The 14673-nt window shown below is 40.0% G+C and overlaps 1 protein-coding gene across 3 annotated transcripts in view; it reads right to left on the reverse strand.

Annotated features, from left to right (window-relative positions):
• The window catches only part of LOC122802746 (glycogenin-2-like), a 1303570-nt gene that overhangs the window by 266772 nt on the left and 1022125 nt on the right, over positions 1-14673 (reverse strand). For all 3 annotated transcript variants that reach the window (XM_044072514.1, XM_044072513.1, XM_044072515.1), the window contains one exon: positions 1783-1881. In XM_044072514.1, the coding sequence (XP_043928449.1) occupies positions 1783-1881 (99 nt within the window). The remainder of the gene's footprint in view (positions 1-1782; positions 1882-14673) is intronic.

A 14673-nucleotide genomic window follows, 5' to 3' on the forward strand; every position in this document is an offset into this window, starting at 1 on the left:
GCACTTGCTTACGGTTATGGATAGCAACATACAAGCAGTAAAAATAGGTTAGCCATTTAAGGTTTATATACAGGGCAGGCATTTTATAATCAACCAGAGATGCTGTGGACAATAGTCAAGGAGCTGAAGGAATTTATCGGGATGGGGTGGGGCAAGGGTCAAATCAGATAAGTTGATCTTTTCAATAGAACAAGTTGGTTTAGGATTACCTGATTTAAAAGGGATATTTTAGAGTTACACAGTTAAGGCTCATACACAAGCAGAATGCTGTACTTCAAAGTGCAAAGGGAAGATGATGTAGGAGGAAATAAGAACAGAGTGGGATTTTGGATGCAAATCCTTAAGGAGTATAACAGCCATACAGATTATTATAGTCATAAATTAGCAGAAGTATTCTAAGAATTAAACCAACATGACAATCAGGAACAGAGATTTTATCAATAGGGATGACTAATTAGTGTTACAGAGAACAGGCAAGAGGGGCTGGAATTTACTGAAAAAACTGGCAACTGTTACCAAGGTACTCGGAGCAAACTAGGTAAGTAAAGGTAACAGAATGAGAAGAGGCCAAGAAGACATTTGGATTGCAGGCTACAGACTGCTTTCCCTATCAGGGGTTGTTAGGGTATTAGCAAACAAAGGGATAGGGGAATCATAAATGAAAGGACTGCTCTGGAAGTTTTTAGTTGACTCTAGAACAGATGCTACTATTAAAGGGATAATTAGTGCTTATAAAATATTGCATGACAACTAAGGGAACCAATCAGAGCAGATTAAAAAAGATTTGAAGATTGGATTAGCAAGTCATGCAGAAATGTGAGGACATACATATGGCTCTCAATTATGCAACAAAGTACAGAGAATTTAGGATTTTTGCTTGGAAATGTTTGCATAGGTATTTTATACCCCAAGTAGACTCAGTTTCCTCAGGTAAATGGCAAATGTTGGAAGTGTGATAGTGAAGAAAGAAGTATCTGGGAACATATGTTTTTGAAGTGCAAAGAGTTGGCAGACTGAATTTTCTACAGAGTACTCTGTCAGAAATATTGGGTGAGCAAATGAGTGTCACTAAGGAAAAGTTTTTGAGCTGGGATACAGTATTTGAACTGTCTAGGCATAGTAGGGCCTTGTTGCACATAAGTCTGGAGGCTGCCAAAAAAGCAATTACTGGAAATTAAATTCTGCACCAACTATATACAAAGCATTGAACAACCCTCTCAAAAAAACTTCAAGTGGGACCTTTAGAAAAGGGTAGGAGCAAACTGCATAGAAAACATTGGAATTGTGGGAACAATAAATGCAGAATCATATTTTGGAGGAGGAATGAGGTTTAAGGGATGGCAGAAATTGAGCAATTTATGTAATACTGGATTGCTGATAGTGAAACATAACACATACGATGTATAAAGTTTGTAACTAGGAACATGTTAATATATATCGTTTAATATCAACGCATGTTTGCCATTGTCTTAATTCAATAGAGCTGTTTAAAAACCATGATGCACCATACCTGAAGAGGTAAATACTTTGGTATGATCTAGCATCTAGAGGCAAAAAATGTCAGGTGGAATAGCTTTGTTAGATTTGTGTGTGTTTTTTAACCAGTTGATTTTCCTGTGTGACCTTTATACTCATTGTTTTAATATTCATGAATACAAAATCACAATCCACATGAAGTTTAAGTGAAAATTAACTTTTCACAAACATAGGGCATATTGGCTCACTGATGCTATGAAATGAAAAAGCAGTTTTAAAAATAGTAATTAAAAATGGCTACTATACCAAAGTCTCAAAGCTGTACTTTCTGAGGGGTGATGGTACAGGAACTCGTGGAGCATCCGTTAGAACTTCAGAAACGAACTTCTCGGGTGAGTAAGAGGACTGTTAAAACAAACGCTAATGAGCTTTTTTTTATACTATACTGATGAGCAATACAATTCAGTTTATTATCACACATGTAAAATGTTAACCTGAAATAGAAATCTAAAATCTATTACACTCTGACCCGATATGCACATTCTCAACTTCTATAGGAATTACAATATCCCAAGCATTTGCGGCAGTTATACAATCTCCTTTCCACACTGTGCTGCCTTAAAAGCACTTACCTTGTGGACTGATACTTAAAATATTTTAGAGTACATATAGTTGTAACAAGGTAAAATTATGATGCAATCAAAGACTCCAATTATAATGGATACACATTTTTTTTTTTTTTTTTTAACTAGTCCAAACATCCCTTTATGTCCCATAGCTTAAGACATTTAGAAGTTAGTTCGCCAAACTAAAATAGTGAAAAAGGGCTAAACATTCAGATGGTTTTACATAGCACAAGACACATTTATACTTTGATTATTGATATTAAGGGACATCCTACTATTCTTTTCAAGCAGTCCCTCAAAAGACACATCCCTAAACAAGTTGGCAAACATTTTAAAGCCTGAAACCACATTTATATTAAACAGTGAAATAATTACAGCAATAAATTAAAGCAGAACTCAAAGTACAGTAAGCAGCACAGAAACCAAATGCACAAATGAATATCATATAAAAAGTTGTCCAGATTTCTTACCTTGTCTGAATGTCTCCTGAAATATGACAAACCAAATTTAGTATTCAACTTAGAAGCATGTAACACTACAGCTTACATTAATGTCAGATGTGATCACGTCTAGCTGGCTGCAGAACAGTACATGGTTTAAATGAGGGTGAACATTTAGAAGGTATGGAGAGTACAGCAGTGGCATTTTTCAACACACTGCTAAATCTGTAGTTCCTGGCTGATGACTGAATTACTGATTCAGACACTGAAGGAGCTTGTAAGGGGAAGGGTGTGGGATAAACTGCTGAAGCCAGCTTGCCTATCCAAATGTTTCCAGTCTGCTGCCATGCTGCTAAGTGCTAGAAGATGGGAATACAACATGCAGCATATGGGTTCAGGGGCTTGCATTTCCAGGCTAAAGCCTCATTTTTTTAATCTAATTTCAAAGTAGTCTCCCGGAACAGATAAAGGATGCCAAGTTTACTATACATAAGTGCTCTCTATTGAACAGTTTTGTGTAAAATCCAGGATTGGATTCCTTCCACTTCCATTTGCCTACTGTACAACTCTAAGAAAAGTCACTAATCAGAAAGTGCTCAAAGGTTGCCCCCGTAAAAATGCATGCATCCAGTGGGTTTATGGTGGCAACAAAGGAATAAAAAAATTTAGTAAAACAGGAGGAGCCAGGATCTACTGCTTGCACCAGTAAAAACGGATGCAAGAGTTACAGGATTGGGGAGTATACAAAGTACAATTAAAGAGCGCTTGGGGACTGAATTACAAAAACTAAGCACAATGGGACAAAGCGGGGTTATCTGGTGGCTCAAACATGTACACATGGTAGCTTGAATAAAGTAAACAAATGTTTTACAGGAAGAGAGGGAGGTATCTGTACAGATGATAAAGCATTAAAGATAGCAAGATGCAACTTGAAAAAGACCCAAAAAGATAATACATGGCTAACTTTGCTGAACTCAAGTGGTAGTGATACACATCTTTACTAGCAAGCACATTCTAGAGAACAGGGCGGCCTTTCTATTAGCATTTGTGGAGTTTTAAAAAAAGTTGTTTCTCAAATATATTTGAGAATTATGCAGATTCCAGTTTTGTTAGAGAGATTTTGTGAGCTGAAACTGCACACACCTTTGCTGAAGTGTGATGAATTTTATGTATACTTTAAACTAGTATCTTTTTAATAGTATCAATCTGTGAATGAAAATGGCAGGGTTTTGCAAAAGGACTAGGAATTTCCATCTGTAAACATATGCAATACTGTTCTCTAAAGAATGAAATCAACAAATCTTTGTGATGCACCAAAAATGTGGTCGTCACAAAATATAAATCAGGAATACTGCCTTTTCATCAACATTTTTATTTAACATTTGTTTACTGGGAAAGTCCAACTGGGACAAAGATAATTTTTCAATGCAGGCCCAGGGAAAAATGCTCCAGACACTGTCTTTGGAATGTGGGAGGAAACCTAACACCAGGAGGAAACCCATACAAATGCAGACTCTGCACAGACGGTACCCCAGCTGAGAATCAAACCAGAGAAACTGTTTGCTGTGAGGCGACAGTGCGAAATGCTGCACCACCACATACAGTGAAATACCCAGTTTTTCCAATAAAAGCTGCCACTGATGCATTGTGGCCTTAAAAGTCACCCAGTCAGTTAGTACCATGTGGTCATTACAATACAATCTAACATCTGCACAATGCATAAAGCAAACTTGCTCCAGTGAAAGCAGCCTTTGGTGAATAACTTGAAGACCCATGGATTCACCGATTCTTGGCGATGTATGGCTGACATAGAAAGGCCTCGTTTGTCCAATCACATCCACTATTCTAACTGGCTTCAGTGAATAGCATATACTATTAATTCAGACAGAACATGGTCACCTCCACTGAATTCACATTTTGGAAAAAAAATCTCAGGGTTATGCATACCTCTCAACCTCACAGCAAAAACTGAACAAAGCCTACAATAATGGGGGGGACAAAGGCCCAAACATAGGGACAGATTTTAAATATTGCTCTTAAAAGTTGTTAGAACAAAAATTGTGTTATTGTGCATTTTCTGAAGGATATTAAGTCACTTATTGGCTTCAATCCTCAGTAATTTGACAGACAGCTACAAATTTTACAAGGACTAAAAGTATGTGGCAAAAATCTGGATATTCTGCGAAAATCTGGACAGTTAGATGTTTGTTACTGCTGATACTATGCACAAGAGTGTTCTGCCAGCAATCCCACAGCCTGCAAAGAAAAGTCAGTTTGCATCTTCACCTCTCTGCAAAACCTCTTAACTAATGAGATACAAAGTCTGCCAGGGAAAGCATGGAGATGACATGCCAATTAATAAAATGTGATTTCTTTTCCTAGTTCAAATTGGGTCATTTATTAAATAAGAGCAATTACTTTGTTAGCCCATTCACTTGAGACAGAATATTTAAATCTAATATAATCCAATTGGTAGGAATTTTTAAATTGCAGTTTGTATAGGATATTGCATTAAAAAAGGGAAATGTTTTTCACAGGTAATTAGAGTAATGGCAAACAAGCCTTTACAAACTTTGCCAATAATACCCAGGATATGATAATACTATATCTTAATTCCCCAGATATGGAATGTAGTAGTAAACCAGGTAGAGGGCCTCTGGGTGTTGGAGCCCTGAATCATCTTACAAACTGCCTCTTGTCCATGAGGGACATGGGCAGTACCTGGGAGTGAAAATAATTACTCAAACCAACAAGGTAAAGAACAGGAAAATACTTGCTTCTCAAAATGTTGAAAATGCCAAAGCCTCAGTTATGTTCCTTGCCAGAATCAAATTTCAGCTAAATTCTCTGATGGAAGTTTCTCAGAGGTTAAAGCTTCATATAATCTATAAAACCAGTCATTTTAGAGAGGGAGGGAAAAAATTATGGGACTGCCAAAGATCAACTTAATCGTTGCCAACTGTTTCAAGATGAAAGAAACTCATTTTCAATGTTAAGATACAACATCCTGTTGTTGTCGTACTTGACAGTCTAAGGAGTCTGGCCTTCTCTATATACCAACATCTAAACTGGTCTAAGTAAGCCTTCAAAACTAAGAAATTCTGTAAACTGAAAGCAGTGTCCAGATTTTCACAGAATGTCAAGGATTTTTCATCTCATTTTGGTCTGTTCCTTAAAATGCGATTTTCAGGCAAATAACAGAGGTCAATAAATGACATGCTTGAGCTTCAGACTTCATAGTCTTCAGAAAATGCATGCTAACAATTCCCGTTATTCTAGCAACTTAAGTTTATATGAGCAATATTTAAAATCTGCTCTTACTCGCTGGCATTTGCTCCCCATTATTTTAGGCTTTGCCCAGATTCCTTGCACTAGGAGGTTGAGAGTTATGACGTACAAGTGTTATCCAACATGTACGTAAAGTAATGTTCACATGAATGCATTGTCTCAAAGAACTCATTAAAATTAATCTAGAAGTCTTGTATACTTCAGCATTAATGTTACTGCACTTTGATTACAAGGGCAAAGCCTGAGCAATCAAATAAGTCCGCGTATAAACTTGCCTTGCTACACTGAGATGAGTTTCTAGAATTATGCAATAAGATTACTTAAAAAAAATTACCCTTTACAAATGATGCCATTGTCTCAAAAACTTGCTTTGTATTCTCTCCTTGCCAGCTTGGAATGTTTAGGGATGGGTTACTGATGTACTGTGCAGGCATAGCTCCATTACATGCCAGTGCATGCATAATACAAAGTACACTTACCACCTCAACCCCCCCCCCCCCCCAAGACCATTACAAGTGTGCATGGCATGCATCCAGCTATTTACGTTACTATGCCTGTACATTCCCTACCCATGTGCATTTGTTTATACATTTGATATTTTATTTCTACTGGGATGTTCCACTGCTATGTAGGAGTGTTAGATTTTCAGTTGCACATTACTGCTAGACCTTCAGCTCTCCACTTAGCATACAAAGAACATGGCAGCTGTCACTTTTAGTTCTAATAAGTGCAGTTACAGTAATTCCTTTTCTGATTTTTTTAAAAACTGAACTTGTTTCCATGGAGTAATTTGCAGAGGGAAGTAAAAATTGCTTTTTTTTTCTTTTTAATTGTGCAACTGATCTTTACTTTAGGGCTTCTGAAAACATTAGCCACACCCCAATTCTTTTTTTTTTTTTTCAAATATATTTTTATTGAATTTTTCAAACTTTTCAAACATACAAAGGAAAAACTAAGTCATTGTAGGAAGCAGTAAAGTATAGGTATATATGTAACAGTTAGTGCAAAAACTATGCATTTTGAACACAGCTGTTATCTTACAGGGAAGCTTACATCTTAGAGACCAATATAAGCAGTAAAGACCCCCCAATAACCTATTAGTCAAAGTCTAGGGATACAAATGGAAAGTGGCTTGGAAGGAAGAATATATGACTGTCTTAAGAAAAGTGGTAAGGAGGGTATTAGCCACACCCCAATTCTTATTTATCTGACATCAGTATGACATCACTACAATTCTAAAGAGATCAGTTAGATTTTACATTACACCAAGTACATGCTGTATAGAGTAACTGCAAAAATGTATGTGATGACATACTGTGGGTAACATATAGAAAAAGAACTAGCTACTTTCAAGTCTGCTTTACAGGATACTGCTTGATGTGTTGTGCTACAAATGAGCTTAGTGGGTAAATGTGTAGCAGATTAGTTCAAGCATTCATAGTTCATAGGTCCGCAGGTGTTTACTAGGCAAACTACCACAAGGGCCTTAAGCATAGCCATGCTTCCCAGATCTCTGATGCGTTCTGTCCGATACCCTTAAGTGTAAGCATGGGCCTGGGAGATGAACGATTTACAGAGTACCCGTTTGCATCAGAGATATAGGTACCAAAACATAGCAATAAATTCAGAATTTCATTCAGACAGGGAAAATAAACTATGGAGTTTACAGTGAGTTGTCATTTATGTTAATATGAATTAGCTAGCATGATTTCTGTACAGCATTATGAATGCTAGTATTTTGGCAGCTATTTAGTTCTTTGAATGTGTATTGTATGCATGAAGCAGCTTAAGCCAGTCAGGAATTGTTCTCTCTAAATTTGTTTTTCAATTTTGCAAACTGATCTGTTTCGCACACTCTAATTTTATGACTCTGTCCTACTAACAAGTACTCCGCTTCCACCCTAAACAGATTTTACATCACAAACTGGCAGTTAGTAACAGACAGAAGCACTTTGGGTAACCTGAATTGCAGGTACAGGTGGTGTGGCATGGTGATGGCTGCTAAGGCAAGACAGCGCTGCATCTTTCAGGTTAACAAGAGTAAGGCAGGAAGGTAATGGGAATGAGCTACAGAAAGAGGCGTTTCACCCCATTAAGGTGTGGCTTTCCCAACCGCTGCATGAAAAAAGGAAGCCAGAAGTCTCCAGGAGCAATAAAACTGAATGGTCTCATTGAAAGGGTCCTTAAGGAGATTCCTGAAGCTGAGAGATTTGAGGAACGGTATCCCATACGTTAAGCCATACAAAAAGTTTTGTTGAACTGCTGAAAGTACCTACTAGAAAGCATGCAAAACTGAAGTTTTGTACGTTGTTTTACATGGAAATACCATGAAGTATTTTAGTCATGCCTCACATTGACTGCAAGATGAACTTATCTGTAAATAAATCCACTTAACGATCCACTAAGACCATATTCTTGTAAAGACTGCAACATGGTATAGTAGTTTGCATGGGGCTGTTCCAAAGCACATTCTTGATAACTTGATATGAACAAGGGCATAAAGCAAACATGACAGCAAGTGTACAAGCCTTTCTGGGAGATTTGATTCTGGAATTTATGGATACAGCAACTTCTAACTCAGACTCATTCAACTGATTCATATCATCAATCGACTCCACTGTTGGACTTCTATGAGCCTCCCAAAAGTAGCAACACCAAGGTTCAATACAGATCAGCCCCCCCCCCCCCCCCCCACTCCGAAACACTGAAATGCCTCTATGAAAGCAACAAATACTCCTTTGGAGACTCTCAGTAAAAATGGGCACAAAATAAAGGAGTAATCAAAATCCAAATTCCATTGACGGGCTATTTGCTGTTAAAAAAAAATTAAAGATTCAAAAACCTACAACTGGATGTTTTCTATCTTCAAGCCATTTTTTCCTAAAAGGATTCTGTGTGTTTTAAAAATTTCAGAAAGTACAAGTCTGATGACATGCATGTGGACCTTCTTTTGGACTTGATCAAAGCAGAAGCTGCTGCAGGTATGGCAGAGTTTAGAATCCTACTGGAGGAGCTTGATGTCCTAGAAGTTGACATCACATCTCAAGGATTTTATTGTGAACTTGAATCATTACCACAATAAGGTAGAGAGAAATAAGAATAGCTAAATGCAAAAATGCTGAAAATGTTGAGTACTACAAAACTCATAGGACCAAGCTCTTGCCACAAATAAAAAGGAGTGCATTATCTTAGGGCACTCAAATTTATCCAGGACACTGAGACCCATTAAAATGGGGTGACTACAGAAAGATTCCCCCTTTCCAATCATCCTGGATAAAGATAATCCTTTAAGGACAGGGACGTTAAGGACTGGCATAGGTACCTCTAATACCCCAGGGGGTTTCACATCAATGTGGGGAGTTCTACAGTATGAAAACCCCAGAGAATTGTGGAAAGGCTACCAAACAATAATACAAGAATCTTCAAGGGCAGCAACACAACAAGAATGAGATATGCAATATACAGACATGCAAGCAACTAGAAAACAAAACCCTGCACGGAGGTTCGACTATTTAGGTGTTCTATAAAATACAAAATGTTAAAAGTATAAATGTTTAAAACAATAAAATACAAATGCTAACAATTTCAGATTAACTTTAGTACACTGGTAGGGGTTCTAATGGATTCATCCATAAGAAATATTGAAAAGGTAAGTTTTGAGTGCCTTGTGAAAGCCAGACAAGGACAGACACTGCCCAAAGTCCATGGTTGTAGATTCAACAGGTGGTGAGCCTGAACAAATTGCTGGCCAGAGGTAACAAGCACCACCTGTGGACCTGCCAGCATCCCCGGAATGTCAGAATGTAAGACAAGACTGTTATAAAATGTCAGGTTACAAAGACTACATTGTACAGATCTCAACAGAAGGTAATGCCGCACAGCCATATGGAAGAGGACAAAGGAACAGGGAGCAACAAGTAGTCCTTTGACATGAACCAAGACAAAATGCCACTAAAGGAAAATATAAGCTCAATCTTACCAATTGGGTTCTGAGAGTATCAGAGCTCAAAGTAGTTGAAAAAAATATTTAAGCTTTGTCCCAAGCAAACATACCAAAATGTTTTCACCTCTGTTGATTGAGAGCTTTAGATCAGAAAACTGAATGTTAAAAGGAAAAGTTGACTCCTACCACAGGTATAGATCTGCATGATCCAAGCCCATCCTCCTCAACCAGCAAAAGTCTATTAATATAAATAAATCATTGTAGTGTAGTATTGTACACCCCATTGCTTATTATAGAAATGACACTGAATTTAAGTCAAATGATTATGGATAGAAAAAATTTAATAAAGCATAAACATTAGAGATTTACCATTTTGTCGCTTGCATGAACAGGCACCAAGAGTGTTTGAAAGCCCCATGGATGAGGAGCTCCTTACAAGTTCTTCAGATCTCCGCTATGCTCCTTGAAGGCAAAGATCGAAGAACTTGCAGCCTAATAAAAAAAAGAACCCTCTATTAACTTGTCCAGCAAGGCTGGGGAAAAAACGAGGGTGGTATGTTAAAGGTGATCAACACAGACCAGACAGATTTATTATGGCAAGTACATCGGACCCAATTCAATCCATCTTCAAAACAGGACCGTCACCACCTGATCCCCTTGGGTGGCATCATGAAAACATCTCTCATAGGAGTGTAGCCTGTAACACTAAGACCGAAAAGTCACAACCAGCTTATAGTGTATTGCAAAATGATGCAGAGAAGCTGCAGAGATATAGAAAAATGCTAAAGAAAGGCAACCACCCTGACTAAACATCTTGTAAGACAAAAAAGGCAAAAATGTATATAAAAGTTTGATATTCAAAATGCAATATTCTGTAAGCACTCTGTTTTGGATCTGAATTTACCCCATCTACCAGAAGTACAAGATACAAATAATTCAACATCTTTCCTAACAGATTTAGCCCCAACAGCAAAATCTCAACTGCCTGTATACATCCATACAATGTAAAAGGTATTTCCTTTCCTAGAATAATGTGGGGAAAAATAAGTGCATTTACAGATTGGTTTAAAATTTTCCTTAAAGGCCACGTTGGGCATAAAAGATGCATTTGTATGAAAGTAAATCTTTCCAGTACATCAGGTAAGGAAGCTTAATGCCCAGTTATTGCAACAGAAAACTTTTCAGAAGTCGCAGCCTCTAAAGACTATTTTCTAGTAAATTTCAAGCCCAAAAGGAAGCAAAGTTCAAATACCAAGAGGAAAAAACTATTCCTTTGAAGGGAAGGTACATCTGAAGCATTTCCCCAAAAGGAAGGATTTACCTATCTTCAAAGAACCAAGAGCATTATTAGATGTGCCAAGTGAAAATCCAAGACAGAAAACCAACAGACTAGGAACTCAAAGTTGTGTTAAACTGGAACAGGTAATCTACAAACTGGCAGCTATGCAGCAAAATGATCTAAATCATCAGAAGTCATCCCTGTGGAAAAAAAGGAGACCACACTATCAGCCTCAAGACTCGGTTATGGATCCTCTTAAAACCAACTACCTTATCCTTGTCAACTGAAGGACCCCTTCAATGTCTCCTGCCTCTCAATTTGTACTTTACTTGGAAAAGATACCAAACCCCATACATATGCTGTTTCCATACAATTTCAACCATCTTGCCATCCATTGGGACACCTATAAAAAAAGAAGTTATGTACTCACCATAACGTTCCATCTGAGTAGGTACTTCATTTGTCTGCAACCTGTGGGTATCGGATCTGACTTCGGATCTGAGCCGGCAGCTTTCCAAGCTACAAGATCCAAACTCCTAGCTCCTCCCCTACCCATAAACCCCTGCTACCTGCGGTGTTACCTCAGATCGACTTTTTGCCTCATCACCCAACTAATAACAGAGAGAGGAATACATCAGATCTAATCTCCTGACAAGAGACTTACAGGTGACCAGAAAATCCCAAAAAGGTTCGGGGGATGGCAGGGAGGGTTGGTTGTGGACAAATGAAGTACCTACTCAGATGGAACGTTATGGTGAGTACATAACTTCTTTATCTGAAGTAGTTACGTCATTTGCTCTGCAACCTGTGGGACAGAGTCCCCAGCTACTCAAGAAAAACCCTGGGTGGCCTTTATGGAAGGATATTCCGAAGCACCGCGGAGCCAAAAGAAGCCCTGCCTCTCGAAATCATATCCAGTTTATGAGAAATGAACGTATGAGAAGAGGACCAAGTGGTTGCTGAACATATGTCATCCAAGGAAACCCTGGACCAAAAGGCTGCTGAGGTGGCTACAGACCTTGTAGAACGAGCGTGGATTCCAATAGGGGCTGGTTTGCCTGACTATATGTACCAATGAATAATGCACTGACAGATCCAATTTGCTATGGTCACTTTGGAAATGGCTTTACCCATGGCTGATTTTGCAAAAGATACAAACAAATGGTCCGACTTGCGAAAATCTTTAGTTCTGTGCAAGTAGAAACGTAGTTGTCTGTGTACATCCAGTTTGTATAACTTGTATTCTCCTTTGTTCTGAAAGTTTGGGAAGAACACTGGTAAATTTATTGATTGATTAATATTTGACTGTGAAGCCACCTTAGGTAAGAAAGATGGGTTAGTCCTGAAGGACACTACCCTTGTGAAAGATAAGGTAAGGAGTTTTCATACACAAAGCTTGAAGTTCCGAAAACCCTCTTGGCCGAAGTTATAGCCACCAAGGCGGCAGTTTTCCATAACAAGAACTTTAACGGAACCGAGGCCGCAGGCTCAAAGGGTGGATTTGTCAGGGCTTTTAAAACTAAGGTCAGATCCCATGGGGACGCCACCATTTTCACAGACTGCTTCAACAGAAAGATGCCCCGCAAGAAGGTTTTGCATAATTTTGCAGATGCCAAGGACCCTAAGCCATCACCTACATGAAAATGGGAGATGGCTGCCAACTGCACTTTGACCGTAGAAGCACTTGCTCCCTGCCGAAAGATCAGCAACAGGAAGTCAAGAATAGTCTGAACAGGGACTGTAAACGGGTCCAGGCCCTTGTCTTTAGCCCAGATGGAGAAACGTTTCCATTTACTATTGTAAAGTTTTCTGGTAGACTGCTTATGAGCCGTGACCAGTATGGCCTTAACAGGAGATGAGATACCGGGAGTCCTAGCCATCATTGGAACTGGATCAACCAAGCTGTAAGCTTGAGATTGATCAGGTTCGGGGTTTAGCAACCTGCAGGATGTGAGATCAGGTCTGGAATGGGATCCAGAATCCATGGAGTAGCCACACTGCGAGACCGCAGGTAAGGGAACCAGATCTGGCGAGGCCAGAATGGGGCTATGAGGATAACTCTGCTCCCCAACAGACAGGCTTTCTGTATGAACTTTGTCATAAGCGGGAGGGGGGGATAAACATAAAGGAGACCGGGAGGCCAAGCATGAACTAGAGCATCTCTGGGATTTTCTCCTTTGGAGGGCAGTATTGCAAAGTACTTGCTGCATTTTGTGTTTAAAGGAGAAGCAAAAAGATCGCAGCGATGCCAACCCCACTTGCAGAAGATCTGCTTCGCAACAGATGGATTTACAGACCACTCGTATGGAGTGAGAAGTATCCGACTCAGTTTGTCCGCTAATATGTTGGACCGTCCCGGAATGTGCATTGCTACCAGAAAACGGTTGGTGGATATCACCCATTCCCAAACTCTCACTGCCTCTCGACAAAGGGGATAAGATCTGGTCCCTTCCTGTTTGTTTATATACCAGACTTCTGACATATTGTCTGTCTGGATTGCAATAGTCCCCAGAGGGAGAAGGTCGTGGAGAGCTTGCAACGTCAAAAGCACTGCCCTCATCTCTAGGACATTGATATGCAAAGTGGTCTCTAGGGACGTCCATGTGCCTTGGACGGATCTGCCTGAACAATGCCCCCCCACCCAAGGCGAGAAGCGTCCATGGTCAACGTGGCTTGGGGCGGGGGGATCACAAAGGGCCTCCCTTCTCTGAGATCCCGCACATGGAGCCACCAGAGAAGGGAGTCCTTGCAAACTCTGCTCAGTGGTATCGGTGTGTTCAATGGGTGGAGTGATAGGGACCCACTGAACTTGCAGGGTCCACTGCAATATCCTCATTCACAGGCGTGCATGAAGGGAGACCAATCACTGCTGCCATAGACCCTAGTGCCCTCAAAACTAACTCTGCCGGACGAGCAGGGCTCTGAAGAAGGGCTAATACCTGATATGACAGGCTCAGCCTGTCCGAAGTTCAGGTAGCTCGAGAGATACGGGTATTCAACCTGGACCCTATGAACTCCAGGGGCACAGAGGATTTCTGCAGGTTCACTGAGATGCCTAAGTCGAGGGCAAGAGTCGGAGCATAATCCCTTGCCACGCAGAGCTGATGCCTGTTGGTGGCGGTAAAGAGCCAGTCATCTAGGTACGGGAAGACCTGAATGCCTGAAGTCTCAGGTGGGCTGCAACCACTGCCATGACTTTGGTGAACACCCTGGGGGCTGAAGTGAGGCCGAATGGAAGAACCCTGAACTGATAATGACTAGCCCCCAGCCAGAAGCGGAGGAACCTTCTGGATAGTCTGTCCATCAAAATGTGGTAGTACGCATCCTTGAGGTCTATAGAGCACATCCAGTCGTTCTCCCGCAGAAGGGGAGAATTGATTGGAGGGTGACCATCCGGAATTTTTCCTTGGGAATGAAAAGATTCAGAGCTGAAAGGTCTAAGATGGGTCTTGGGTCCCACGTTTTCTTTAGCACCAAAAAGAACATGGAGTAATAAACCCAATCCTGACTTATCTGGGGGGACGGGTTGGATGGCTTTTTCTTAGCAACTTCGACACCTCTGAAGCCGCTGCCTCCCTCTGATCAGGTGGGTACATCGGGGAGGCGTCTGGTCTGCCTTTA

Source organism: Protopterus annectens, chromosome 5.part0, assembly GCF_019279795.1.
Source record: "Protopterus annectens isolate FY-2018-M chromosome 5.part0, PAN1.0, whole genome shotgun sequence".
NCBI classification, from domain to species: domain Eukaryota; kingdom Metazoa; phylum Chordata; order Ceratodontiformes; family Protopteridae; genus Protopterus; species Protopterus annectens.